The following is a 12,938-nucleotide window of genomic DNA, read 5'->3' on the forward strand; positions in this document are numbered from 1 at the left end:
CTCTCAAGAACGGCCCTCACATGAGCAGCCTCCACTGCATTAGCTCGGAAGAACAAAAGTGTGTCGTCCGCGAATAAGAGGTGGGAGATGCCCGGGGCTTGAGGGCAAACATGCAGCGGCGAGATACGGGTAGCTTCAATCTCCTGTTTCAGTAAAGCATCCAAACCATCAGCGACAAAAAGGAATAGGAAAGGCGAGATGGGGTCTCCCTGTCGTAACCCACAGGACGGCGCAAACGAATCCGAGAGGGCTCCATTGATTTTCACATTATATCTCACCGAGGTGACACACTCCATTATCCACGACACCCACCGATGAGAGAAACCCAACTATTGCATCATTCGCTCCAAGAACACCCAGTCCACTCTGTCATATGCCTTCGATAAGTCCAACTTGTACGCACAAAAACTCCGCTCTGGATCCTTTTCCTATTTTATTGCATGAAAACACTCAAAGGAAATTAAAGCGTTGTCGGTGATTAGCCTCCCTGGTACAAAGGCGCTCTGCACCGGGGATACAAGCTCATCCAGCATAGGTCGTAGCCTGTTCACTAGGCACTTGGCAATGACCTTATAAATCACATTACAGAGGCTAATCGGTCTGAAATCTGTGAGCCGAGTTGGGGTGTCAACCTTAGGGATTAGTACAATGGTGGTGGTGTTCACTCCTTCAGGCATCACCCCTTATCAAAAAACAACTTAACAGCAGCTGTAATCTCAATCTTGAACACCGCCCAATGTCGCTGAAAAAATCTAGCTGGAAAACCATCGGGTCCGGGCGCTTTCAACGGCCCTATTTGGAACATAGCATTGGAAATCTCCTCGTCCGTGAACTCTCTGCATAATTTGTCATTCATTGCACTGGATACCTTGGGTTGAATGAGCTGTAACACATCTCCAGGATCAAGCAGAGGGTTAGCTGAAAATAAATTCTGGAAATAAGTATTACCGAGCTGTAGCATCATATGTTGTTCGGTGTGTACCACACCCTGCTCATCTGTTAGACTTTTTATTCTATTTTTCCTAGCTCTCCACACTGCCTTACGATGAAACATTTGAGTATTCCGGTCGCCCTCCTTTAGCCACTGAATTCTCGATCTCTGAAGCCACAACATCTCCTCTCTATATAGTAATTCATTCATTTTATCCATTTCTGCTCTTATCTCCCGCCGGTCGGCGTTCATATGAGTGAGCTCCTCCAGTCGTGACCGTGATTTCTCCAGTTCTCTCGTAACATTGCCGAATGTTTTATTACTCCAAACATGCAAGTCATTCATTACTGATGCGAGGGCCTCCCGAACATCACCTAGGTTCCGTTTCGTACCTTTGCTTGTCCAGGAGTTGGCAATTATGGCTTCCAACGCCGGAGATCTTTCCCACATTAGCTCATATCTCCGACTGCTTTTTGGTCTCTGCTCCTCATCCAGATCGCACCTGAGGAGGAGAGGACAGTGGTCCGACGCTGGCGAGACTAGGTGTGTCACAGATGCGCGGCCGAACATGTCCCTCCACTCATTCGAGGCAACAGCTCTATCAAGTCGGACCTGGACATTTGCACGTCCACTTCTTCTATTATCGTATGTAAAGGGATGACCTGAAAAACCAAGATCAGTAAGTGCACAAGACTCCAAAGTATCACGAAAATTTAACATCTGGCCGGGTGTTCGAGGTGTCTCTGACTGGTGCTCAAAGCCCCACATGGCTTCGTTGAAATCACCAATAAGGATCCATGGCAGTGTATTCTGTGCGTGCAAGCTTCTGATTTTGTTCCACATGAGATGCCGATTCTCCACACGTGGTTCGCCGTACACGAAAGTCGCCCTCCAAAGCGATGCATCAGGCGAGACACGCAGGTACACATCGATCATTCTTTCATTTGCTTCCTGAACGTCTACGTACATAGACTCTTTTTTGACGAAACCTCGTCAGAGGGCGGGGAGCTCCCGCATTTGCATATGGAAGAAGAGAGTTGGTCCGGTTAATAAGGAAAACCGGATCCAAAAACCATACATGCATCGGTTAATTAAGAGAAACCGGCGAAGACCACACACACCGGCCTAGCACTCAAGGTACGTCGTCCGAGCCAGCTACAAGGGTGCCGAGGCCCAAGACCACCGTCAACACAGCATACCCGACCAAGACAACCACTGCAACCTCAAGAACAGGCCTGCAACTAGAAGTGAAATCGCACCTACCCTTTTGAAACATGAGATCAACCATTGGCCTCCACCAATGCACGAATTGCCTGGATCGCAGTCGACGTAGGCGGTTTCTTGTACATCCGAAGATAAGAGTTCATCTTCTCTTGCACATCCTCCTCGGAGCCTTTCTTAGATGCCATCCCCTTCGGGAGTTCCCCATAAGCCTCCGCCAACCTATATTCAGCGCGCTTGGCAGTAGGGATGTTGCAGCTCCTGTTCTTCTTCTCCAAACGTCCACTACGCCTCTCGAAACAAGTAGATGCCCCGTCAATCCGCACATGAATCGGTTCTTCGAGCAAGGACCGCGGCGCTGCGCAACTGAAGCCGCTTAGAAACTCATCCAACAAGGTGGTTGATGGCACACCAACATCGCCAAGTGGCTCCTTGGACCCAGAGGACACCATATTGGTAATGCCCCCTGAAGCAAACGTCACCAAAGAGGAGACAAAGGGAGGCACCTCTCCAACCAAACCATCAGGTAAGGCCTCCTCAAAATGCTCCAAATCATTGCTTGATGTGACTTTCTCAGCAACCTTAGCTTGCTCCTCCTCACCTTGACATACCATCTCGTGTAGAGCTACATCCATAGCAGGAAGAACATCATCGGCGACAACAGAGGGCGCCGGCTCCTCATGCTCGCACCAGGGAGGAGGCACACCCAATGGCTCCAAGGAAGAAAATCCCCCACTGTTCCCCAAAATCCCTCCCTCTCCACTAGTAGAAAACGGAGCTTTAAAATCGGTTTGTAAGGGCCTTTAGTGCCGGTTATGGAACCGGCACTAAAGTGTGGGCACTAAAGCCCCCCCCCCTTTAGTACCGGTTCGGCACGAACCGGCGCTAAAGTGCCACCACGTGGCGTGAGCTCACGCCCTAGTATGGGGGACCCGAAAGTTAAGGTTTTTTTTTTGAATTTTTTGGGAAAAAAATTGTTTTTTTTTTGATTTTTGATTTTTCTGAATTATTTGATGATTTAGTCTCTAATCACCTCTCTTAACTGCTCAAGTGTGGATCACTCATTCCAAAATCATCTAACTTCCCGACCGGTCACCCATCCCTCTCACTACTCCAGCCCAAGCACGCTTAACTTTCGGGTTCTATTCTCCTTTGTTTCCGAGTCTGCACTTGTAGTTTTCCTGACAATAGTAAGATGTCAATCCTATTAACCCTCGGGAGTTTAGCTTGAGCATGAAGTCACACATTTCACCGTTTGAGTTTGAAACTATTATTCTAAAAAAACAGTAATTATTTAGTAACGCTAATATTTCTTGAATAAGTTTGACCATAGTTTGACCATAGTTTGACCAAAATTCAAAAAATTGAAATAATTATTTAGTAACACTAATATTCTTGAATAATTATGTAGTAACATTAATACTTCTTGAATAAGTAGTTTGGCCAAATTTAACCAATTTTTTTTTAAAAAACTGAAATTTGACCATATCTTTTTTTCCTTTTCGAATTTGAGGATTCTAAAAAATTCCAAATAGGCTGTCTCCATCGGATGCGGATTTTCGTGCTGAATTTTTTGATATATTATACGTTTTTTTCCGACATCGTATGCAAAAGTTATAGCCGTTTTACATTTTCCCTACACTTTTTGCAAAACATGTCCAAATTTAAGTTTTCAAATTTTCCTAACTAGTAGATATAGTAATATAACTACCTCTCGAAGGATTTTATTTTTTGAAGTTTTTATCATTTTCTTTTGATTTTTTCAAAACTGAAATGGCGATACACAGGGGGGGGTAGAGTTCGAAAATTGGCCCCTTTAGTACCGGTTCGTGGCACGAACCGGTACTAAAGGCTTGTCCCTTTTAGTACCGGTTCGTGGCACAAACCGGTACTATAGGTTAGACCTTTAGTACCGGTTGGTAACACAAACCGGTACTAAAGGGGCTCGTGGGGACCCGGCCTGACACCAGCCTGCCACTACCCCTTTAGTACCGGTTCGTGGCACGAACCGGTAATAAAGGCTCAACACGAACCGGTACTATTGATCGCAGCCACGAACCGGCACTATTGATCACATTAGTGCCGGTTTTTTTACAAACCGGCACTAATTTGCTTCACTATTGACCCTTTACAAACCAGCTCGCTCCTCAGGAGACTGATTGAAGGCCGGCAAATCAACCACTTTGCCACTGAAAACCTCCAGCCGCTCCAAGAGGCCCGAGATCTGGGCCGCCCAACCCTGCAGAGCAACAGCCATGTCACGGAGGGGTTGAACGATCTCCTCCACACGAGCGATAACCAGAGCCTGCAATTCGTTGCGTAGCGCCTCGGTCTGAGCTGCAAAGAGGGGCTTCAACAACCCCAAATCAGCAGCCAAGGTCGACTCGTCGGGGCTGCTACAAGGTGACCCTTGAACGAGCCCAGTCGAAGTGGCAACAATAGAGGCCCACGAGCACTTCTGCAACCTCGGTGAAGGAGCTGGGGGCGGGTGCTTGGGGAGGCGGGGAGCAGCCGGCGGCAACAGGGCGCTGCGGAGATGACCGTGGCTGGCAAGGAGGCGGTCCGGGAAGCCACGCTCGCGATGCCCAGAACGGCCGCAGCCCAGGTAGGTGACAGGCCCACGACAGTCGGCGACGAAGTGGTCATCCGCCAAGCACCAGAAACAGAGCCCATATGCTCTCCGCTTGAAGGCGAGGGCGCGGTCGGTCTCCTTCTTGCGGGGCGGAAGCTTCTCCAACCTCCGGCGATGCTGGCCCCCGACCTCCACCCACCCCTTCTCTATAGATGCCAGCGATGCATCAGTCACGACTAGCGGCGTGAAATTCGGGGGGAGCCGATCTGGAGGTGGCGGCAGCTTGAGCGGAGGGAGGATCCCATGGCAATCCGCGGAGGCGGAGGGAGGTGGCGGCAGCTTGAACGGAGGGAGGTGGCGGCAGCTTGAGCGTGCAGGAGAGACCCCGTCTTCGTCCTCAACATCGGCAGCCAGGGGCTCTGGATCTGGATCGGGAGAGGAGCTAGGACGGAGGGGAGGGCTGGGGGGGTTGGTGGCTGGGGAGGGATCAGCGGGGGGGGGGGGGGGGGGGGTGATTGGCGGTGGGAGAGGAGGCCATGGTCAGCGGAAGGGGACGGGGGGCGAGCTAAGCCGCAGCCGCAGCCGCGGCGGCGGCGTTGGAGTCGCTGCTAGCGTCGCGGGAGCTAGGTTGTGGTATTATTGTTCTCCAGTACTGGAAGTCTGGATCTAAGGGCCAAAATAAAGCTAGACCACCACTACGACCATTACAATTGACTGCTTCAAAACCAGAAAGACCTAGCCTATTTCTTAAACGATACATCTTCTCTTTATTTTGCCTAGTTTCACAAAGAAAAACGAGACTCGAGGAATGCGTCCTAACAAGCGACGCGAGATCGCGAACTGTCGTGGAGTTCCCCGCCCCCCGACAGTTCCAGCTTATCCAATTCATTGCTCCTGACGGGGCGGCACCGCCTGCCCCGTCAGTTTACCGGTGGCCCCAAGACCGGCTGCCTCCATGCCCTCCATGCTGTGCACAAGGTCCCTTCCATCTTCCTCGAGCTGGTTCTGTTCACTGTCTACAAGCTTCCCTTTTTTCTGAATGTTACCCTCACCCTCCTTGCTGTGCAGTATGATCGCACCTCCCTGAGCATCAACAGCCCCTCTAGTGCACGTGACCCTGGAGAGCCTCTTCCCCAAAACCGAGTCACACTCTTGCATGTGTTGGTCAGAGTCCTCAGATGAGAATCCGGTGTTATTACTCAAGTTATTCAAGTTGCGTACGGCCGGAATCATCTGTGAGCTGTGAACATTGCTACTGAAACTTGCGGTGGACGCCGGGGCCCGGACAGCATACGGTATAGGTGCCTCGACCTTGCCTCCCAGGAACACAAAGGATGGAGGTTCAGAAGTTGCACGGGTGGCTCTCCTGTTGCTGGTCTCCCCGGTTTGCTGAGGTTGTTTCATATTCATGGCTAGAACTCGTGATGACAGTTCCGCATCAACTACCGGTGCACCAGTGCGCTCCCGGTCCTCAAAACCATCTCTCGCATCTACCCGAGCCGGAATATCCCGATCCTGCTGCTGTGGTTGATTACGCCTATTCCGCCGACTGTCCCTTGGCTGTCCCAGTACCTCTGATGGAGCATTACTTGAGAAGTTGAGTCCACGACGCGCAGCCGGCTGTGTACCCGGGGCGACAAAAGCTGATCTGTTTTCATATTTCCTATAAGGAGAGCACCTTAAGCCTTCATCATAAGCACGAGAGGGAACACCCAGCCTCTTCTTCTCGCACTGGTTGTCGTCGTGTCCGATGAATCCACACCAGAAACAGTAGTGAGGAACCCTCTCATACCTTAGTGGATACACCAACTGTTTGGTTGGGGCTCGGCCAATGGTAATTCTCGTCTGTAGACGGCGGCTCAAAGGCAGCTCGACCCTAACTCGTAGAAACTCACGAACTCTGCTTGCATCCACCACCGCATCTACCTCCAGAACCTTGCCAAGCAAGCCGCCCAGGAAGTTCCCATAATCCACTGTCTGTTTATCCCAAGGCACATTGTACACACGCACCCAAACTGGAACTTCATTCAACTCAGCTTCAGAGGGCTGATCGCCTCCCTTAAACTGCCCAACAAGAAGAGCATTCCCTTTGTATATCCATGGACCCCCACGAGCCACAAAATTGTAGTCTCCTTCAGAGAAAAAAGTCACTGCATACCAATTGTTCTTGATCCGAGCAATGTTCAGGCCCGACCTAACCTTCCAAACGTCGCTGAAGTGCTCTGTCATGTCATCAACGTTTGGCCGCCCTTGGTTGACGTAGCGGCCAAGTAACCTCCAGCGCGGCGGCGCCGCCCTCGGCTCCACGGCAGGCTCCTCCTCGACCACCACGTCATCATCCAAGTCCACATCGCCGTCCACCCTGACCGGCTGACCGCCGGTCCGTCCATCCCCGTGCTTTCTCTCTCGTCCCAATTGCTGGAGTTACCAATCTCCTCGGGTACTGCCAAGAGCTGGTTCCTCTGGTCCTGCACAAACACGATCGCGCCGCCGCCGGACGACTTCGGGTGGGCAGGGCCCTCACCGGTCCCCCCTTGATCACCCCCATCGCCAGCAGACGACATCGACAGAAGCTGCGCTTGGTTCTGAGAGGAACCCGTCGGCTCGAAGATCGGATTGACGTAGGACGAAACCTGATCTGACCTCCTTGGACGCGAGGATCTGTTTTTAAGGCCGGCCCTGCCGCCCCCTTCCTTGCTGGACGCGTTCATCCTTGAGCCCTCCTTCCTTACGGGATCAAACGTAGACAACTTAGACTCCCTCCTGGATCCGGAGGTTGACATATTGACGTAGACTGAAGGATGAATCTGCTTAGACTAGGCCGAGATCGGGAAATCGCCCATGGCGGCGCAAAACCCTCCCTTAGCAAACTCCAAATTCATACAACCATGTGCGTAGTAAACTAGCTCTACGATCCCACACACAGTGTCCGGCAACTACATCAATACATGTACCAACACTTGGCATTTGTACGTACATACTATTAAGCTATGGATAAATATGATCTACGTCTACCTTGCATTGCCCTTGCTGACGTTCTTGGCGTCTTTGTCACGGAAGTAGTGCTCGAAGCGCAAAATGGATCAACTCGGATCCGCACATCGTCGAAGTTGTCCGATCCGTCACAGTTCCTCCTTCTCCTCTTGGGTGGGGGGGGGGGGGGGGGGGGGCTGTCCCGACCATGACACACACCACTCGGTTTTAATCTCGGCCAGGGTGCACGTGTTTCTCCTCTACCGTTTGAGGATGTGGACACAAACAACTTCCTCGCCCGAGGCAGTGCGGCGGGGGTCGTCCTCCCGCGCTCTCTGTTTCGCGCGGCGAGCGCACCGATCCCTATAACACTCATACGCCTCTGCACCGAAGATGGGCAGCAGACCAAACTCGAGCCTCCAGCTCCGGCGGATTCGAGCGCCACTTGCGGCCACGTAATGGATTTCTACCGGATCGAATCTGACCTCGGTCGCGCGCACTCCTCCCAAGAGCGGCGGAGGGCCACGCGGACGGCCATGGCCCCAGTCGATGGATCAAGAGTTGTCGGAGTAGAATCTTGCTATCTGCCATACCGAAGAATGTCGGAGATCGTCGAAAGGGAGCTTTCAGAGGAAGTCTAGTGGAGTGGAGTGGCTAGGTTTGCTCTGAGATGCAGATGGAGATGAATATATTTGGGATCAGAATGAGGCAGCGTGGACTGAATATAAGGGATACTGATCAGTCCGGACATATTGAGCCCGTCCGGATCGGGATTTCATGACCGGTCAGTGACCAGTCCGTTCGCCCAACTACAAATGCTCTAAATGACTGACTCGCTTACAGATATGCGATGGCTTCGCTAACACAGTCCTTTGTATGTGCAGTTGTGAACCTTTTCTGAAATGAAACCAGGAGACGAACCTCTATTTTTGAAATGTTAGAAATCACATCAAGACAAAAGGTATGGTTGTTACAACAAAAAACCACAACTATGGGGTATTTTAACAGATAGCGCGTGGATTTTATTGGTAAATATTAGTAACAAAAAAACTCATGGACAAGTACAATAGTAAATTAATCTATTGAAACGGAATATGACGGACAGTCCACATGTCAATATTATGCGCAAGAACTACGTTTCGTTTATAATGAGAGTATCTACCGTCTCACTGAAGCTTTTCCCTGCATGCTACAGTACTAGTCCGACCCGTTCGTTCGCTCGCAGCTACTGCTCTCACTACGTTCGATGCATTCGCTTTGCTAGTTCACTTTGTTTCTATCTTTTTTTCTTTTGGTTTTCTCTATTTCTACAATAGTTTTCTTTTTCTTTTCTTTTTTCTCCGGTTTTATTATTTTAACCATTTTCTTCATTTCTCTATCAGTTTTTACTGGGTCTTTTTTTCTTTTCTTTGTTTCTTTCCTGTTTTTTCCTTTCTTTTCCATTTTCCTTCAGTTTAGTTGTTTTTTCCCTTGGTTTCCTTCCATTTTCTTTGTTTCCTTTTCTTTTCTGCACTGGGCTTTCTCCAGTTTCTTGTTTTCTCATTTTTTTCTGTCTTATTTTCTTTCTTCCCTCGGTTTTTTTCATAATACTTTGATTTTCTTTGGATTCTTTCTAGTTTTCCTTTGCTTTCTTCATGTTTCTTTGTCGTTTTTCATCATTTTTCTATTCCTTCAAACACATATCTATTTTTTTAGTGCACAATGTACACATAAAACATTTTCCTGATACACGTTCTACATTTCTCCAATACACGATGTACATGTTTCTTGAAAAACATGTTATGAACACTATTTTGAATACTTGCTGGACATTTGTTATGTAATAATTTTTTATTCTGCCCATTTTTAATAAATACATGATTAATGTTTTTTCCAACATACTTATGTTTTTGACGTCTACTTTTTCATACACATTTCTATATTTTTCCTATACACTACAAACATTTATTATATACATGTTTAGAATTGTCTAAACACTTGACTAACATTTTTTGCAACTTTTATTTTTGATGTCTACTTTTCCTATACATATTGCACATTTTTGTATCCACCAGGGCCATTTTTTATATACACGTGTAACATTTTAGAAAATAAGATTTTTTAAAAACATTCTTTATCGTACACATTCTACTCTGAGTAGCCCTTACACTTGGCCACTATCTGCTCTGAGTAGCCCTTCAGCTCTGTAGGGCATTCATAATCTTCCTCCCTCCGAAAAGCTTTCCTACGGAAGAGTAACCATGCCTTGTCATCTGGCAAGCATTCACTTTTTAGTGCACGTCCTTTGGACGCCAGCCGAGCTATATCGTCATTGCGCGTCGTAATGACTATTCTGCTTCCTTTAGTATTTGGGGCAAGTTCTCCTAACAAATCACTGAATGCTTCTTGTTTCCAGACATCGTCCAGCACAATCAGGTATCTCTTCTGCTCTAGAAACTTGCTGAGTTTACCTTTTATATTGATCAAGTCCATTGTAGTGATCTCGGAAGGAGCAGTTTCCCCATCACGGTGAAGTTCCTTAAATAGTTTCCTCAAGAGCTCTATTGGAGAATATGTTTGTGAGACAGACACCCATGCATGGCAGTCATACTTTTCTCTCTTCTCATTATACACATTTGCAGCTAGAGCAGTTTTGCCAAGGCCTCCCATGCCATACAGTACTACTATAGAGCGTTCCTTCACATGATCCCCTAGCCACTTCTGTAGTTTCTTTCTGTTTTCCTCGACCCCCACAAGATCTTCACTGATAGAACGAGAAGTGCTTGCAAGATGTTGGGACCTCTCAACAATATAGGCAGAGTTATCAGCAGGGCCGTTGTTTGCCATTGGAACCCATCGTTCTCTTGCTTTGAATAGGTGCACAAGACTGGTCTCTGCTTCCTTTATCTGGGAGACTATCTGGGTTAGAGAAAGCAAATCTTCTGGTTGCTTGAATCCTTTCATGAGATAAAACCTCCATCCAATTTCATGTCTCTTCCCTACCAGGTGTAGATACTCATCTACTATGTCCTCAATCCGGTGTGCTACTTTCCGCACTTCCTCCATCCAAACTCCATATGCCTGGTCCTTCCGATTGCGTACATCCATTGTACAAAGAAACTCATGCATCAGCCTAAGCTCGCAACTTATACGGCTCATTCCACCTTGGAGTTCTGCTACCTGTGCTTTGACGTTTCTGAACAGCGGACCAGCTTTATTTATCACTTCATTTCCCAAAGCAATGCCAATCTTCGTCACGGCTAAAAGAATCACACCCTCTGCCATTATTCTCTGTGGTAGTTAATCCACAGAATTTCACAGCTCAAAAAGGGCACATCAGAATATAGCTTGCAATCTGCAGACAGAGACGGTTTGTGTTAGTGCCTTTTATTTTGCGCAAGAATTAGTGTGCTTCAAAGAGAAATAAAAATGCCATACTATCAGCAGAAATCATACACTCCCATGTGGTGCTACCAAGTCATCCCATAAAAAAGATGAGAAATTAGACCAGCAGCTTAGGAGATCGTCAAAAGATTATGGTGTCTTGGGGCTATTGCGTGATTCGCAATTAAAAAGAGAGAAAAATACAGTTAATATTATGACGCAGTCGCTGGAGAATCTTAAGAGGCCATAGTTGGTCCATTGCGAGATTTATAAGTCAGATGACATTTTGGACTTTATATGTAGGAGAATAGGCATGAGCAAGTTGCGGGTAAAAGATTCATGGATTGGATATGAGGACTGTGGGAATTAACCACGACATCTAGTCCTTGTCCGGTGGGCTTGGAGGCAATCACCGAGTAGGATAGATATTGACTAGTTTAGCTGCAATTTATACTCCCTCCGTAAACTAATATAAGAGTGTTTAGATTACTACTTTAGTAATCTAAACGCTCTTATATTAGTTTACAGAGGGAGTACTATGTAACCCCATGTTGTAAACTAGATCATCGAAGCAATAAATAAAGGCAAGGAGCGACGCGCCCATGTGAGTATGTGACTAACCAAAAATCTCTGATCTGTTTTTTCCGTTCGCAAGTTATGCGAGTCGCCACGAGACTCTGCCAAGTTGAGGCTAGCCTCTAGTTCGAGTATACATACGGCAAGACACGCACAATCAAGCTGCTTGTGTGCTTGTTTGGAGCTAGCTTTGCACGTACATGTGCTGCATCTGGGTGAATCGAGCTACGTTCTAAAACCAACAAGGACAGGATCAGATGTGGAACTGCAAGAACTGGATGGAAAGAGAAACTAAAATCAAGATTACGATTTAGAGTTAAGAGTCACACACTTGCATTTTGTACTTGTGTTTTTTACAGGAGTGTTATTCTCTCAATTAGGGTAGTGTGTATTTGTTTATTTGGGTTAGATCTGAGTGGTGAGTAAAAATTATAGTATTTGTTTATTTATGTCTCTTGAAAGGCTGCTAGTCCCACATGTAGGTAGAAGTACATTTTGTTTATTTGGCATGTGAACTCACCATCAATTCATAAGTACGAACGATATCTAACAAAAATATCCACATCCTATATACCTAAGAGATTCCTCCCCACTAACCTATTTATCTAAACATGCAGCCTATCCACGTCATCCAATAGGTCCCACATATACAAATGTTTTCCTCCTCTCTGTAACCTTCCATTAGTAATTTCAACCATGCTGCACGGCACGAACTGTAAGTCGAAGACGAACAGAGGGCCTTTCCACATTCCATCGTCCATCCACTATCCATAGGCCCCTTCGTCTCTCACCTGGGCCCTGTGCTCCATATAACTGAAGTGATCTCGACCGTCTCTCTCAAGTATCCAATCGAGCCCTCTCTTCATTGAGAAAAATGAAAACCAATCCTTTTCATAAGGTTGTGGCGGCGATCTCTGCAGGAGGGCGCTCCTCTCGCTTCGAATATCCTCCAACTTGCATCCGGTGACTCTCCTGCTCGGGCAGGAACGCAAATCGGCATCGCCTCTGACTACTTGCTCCAGCACGACCACTGATCCGCCTCACCTCCGACGACTGTTAGGCTTCGGCACGACTGCCTGTCGGCCTTGCCTCCGGGGGCTCCCCTGGATTCTCTTGCCTGCGGTCCCATTGCCGATGGGCTCCTCCGGCTCGGTCGTCGTCGCCTATGGCGTTGACTTGAATTTCATCCTCCCCTCTACTGTCTCCGTTCCGGCGCAGCTGGGAAGGTTAGTTCCTCCAAGATTCCCAAGCTGGAACTCTTTTCGGTAGGGAAGAGAACGACTTGCCTGTGAATACTCACAA

General features: G+C 47.9%; 1 protein-coding gene across 1 annotated transcript; it reads right to left on the reverse strand.

The window, feature by feature from the left end:
• Positions 1-9,757: 9,757 nt before the first annotated feature.
• On the reverse strand, positions 9,758-11,141 carry LOC123040337 (putative disease resistance RPP13-like protein 3). Its single transcript, XM_044463212.1, has one exon. The coding sequence runs from the start codon at positions 10,959-10,961 to the stop codon at positions 9,825-9,827; it is 1,137 nt and encodes a 378-aa protein (XP_044319147.1). The 5' UTR covers positions 10,962-11,141; the 3' UTR covers positions 9,758-9,824.
• Between the last annotated feature and the right edge of the window lie 1,797 nt (positions 11,142-12,938).

This window comes from Triticum aestivum, chromosome 2B (assembly GCF_018294505.1).
Source record: "Triticum aestivum cultivar Chinese Spring chromosome 2B, IWGSC CS RefSeq v2.1, whole genome shotgun sequence".
Classification (NCBI taxonomy): Eukaryota; Viridiplantae; Streptophyta; class Magnoliopsida; order Poales; family Poaceae; genus Triticum; species Triticum aestivum.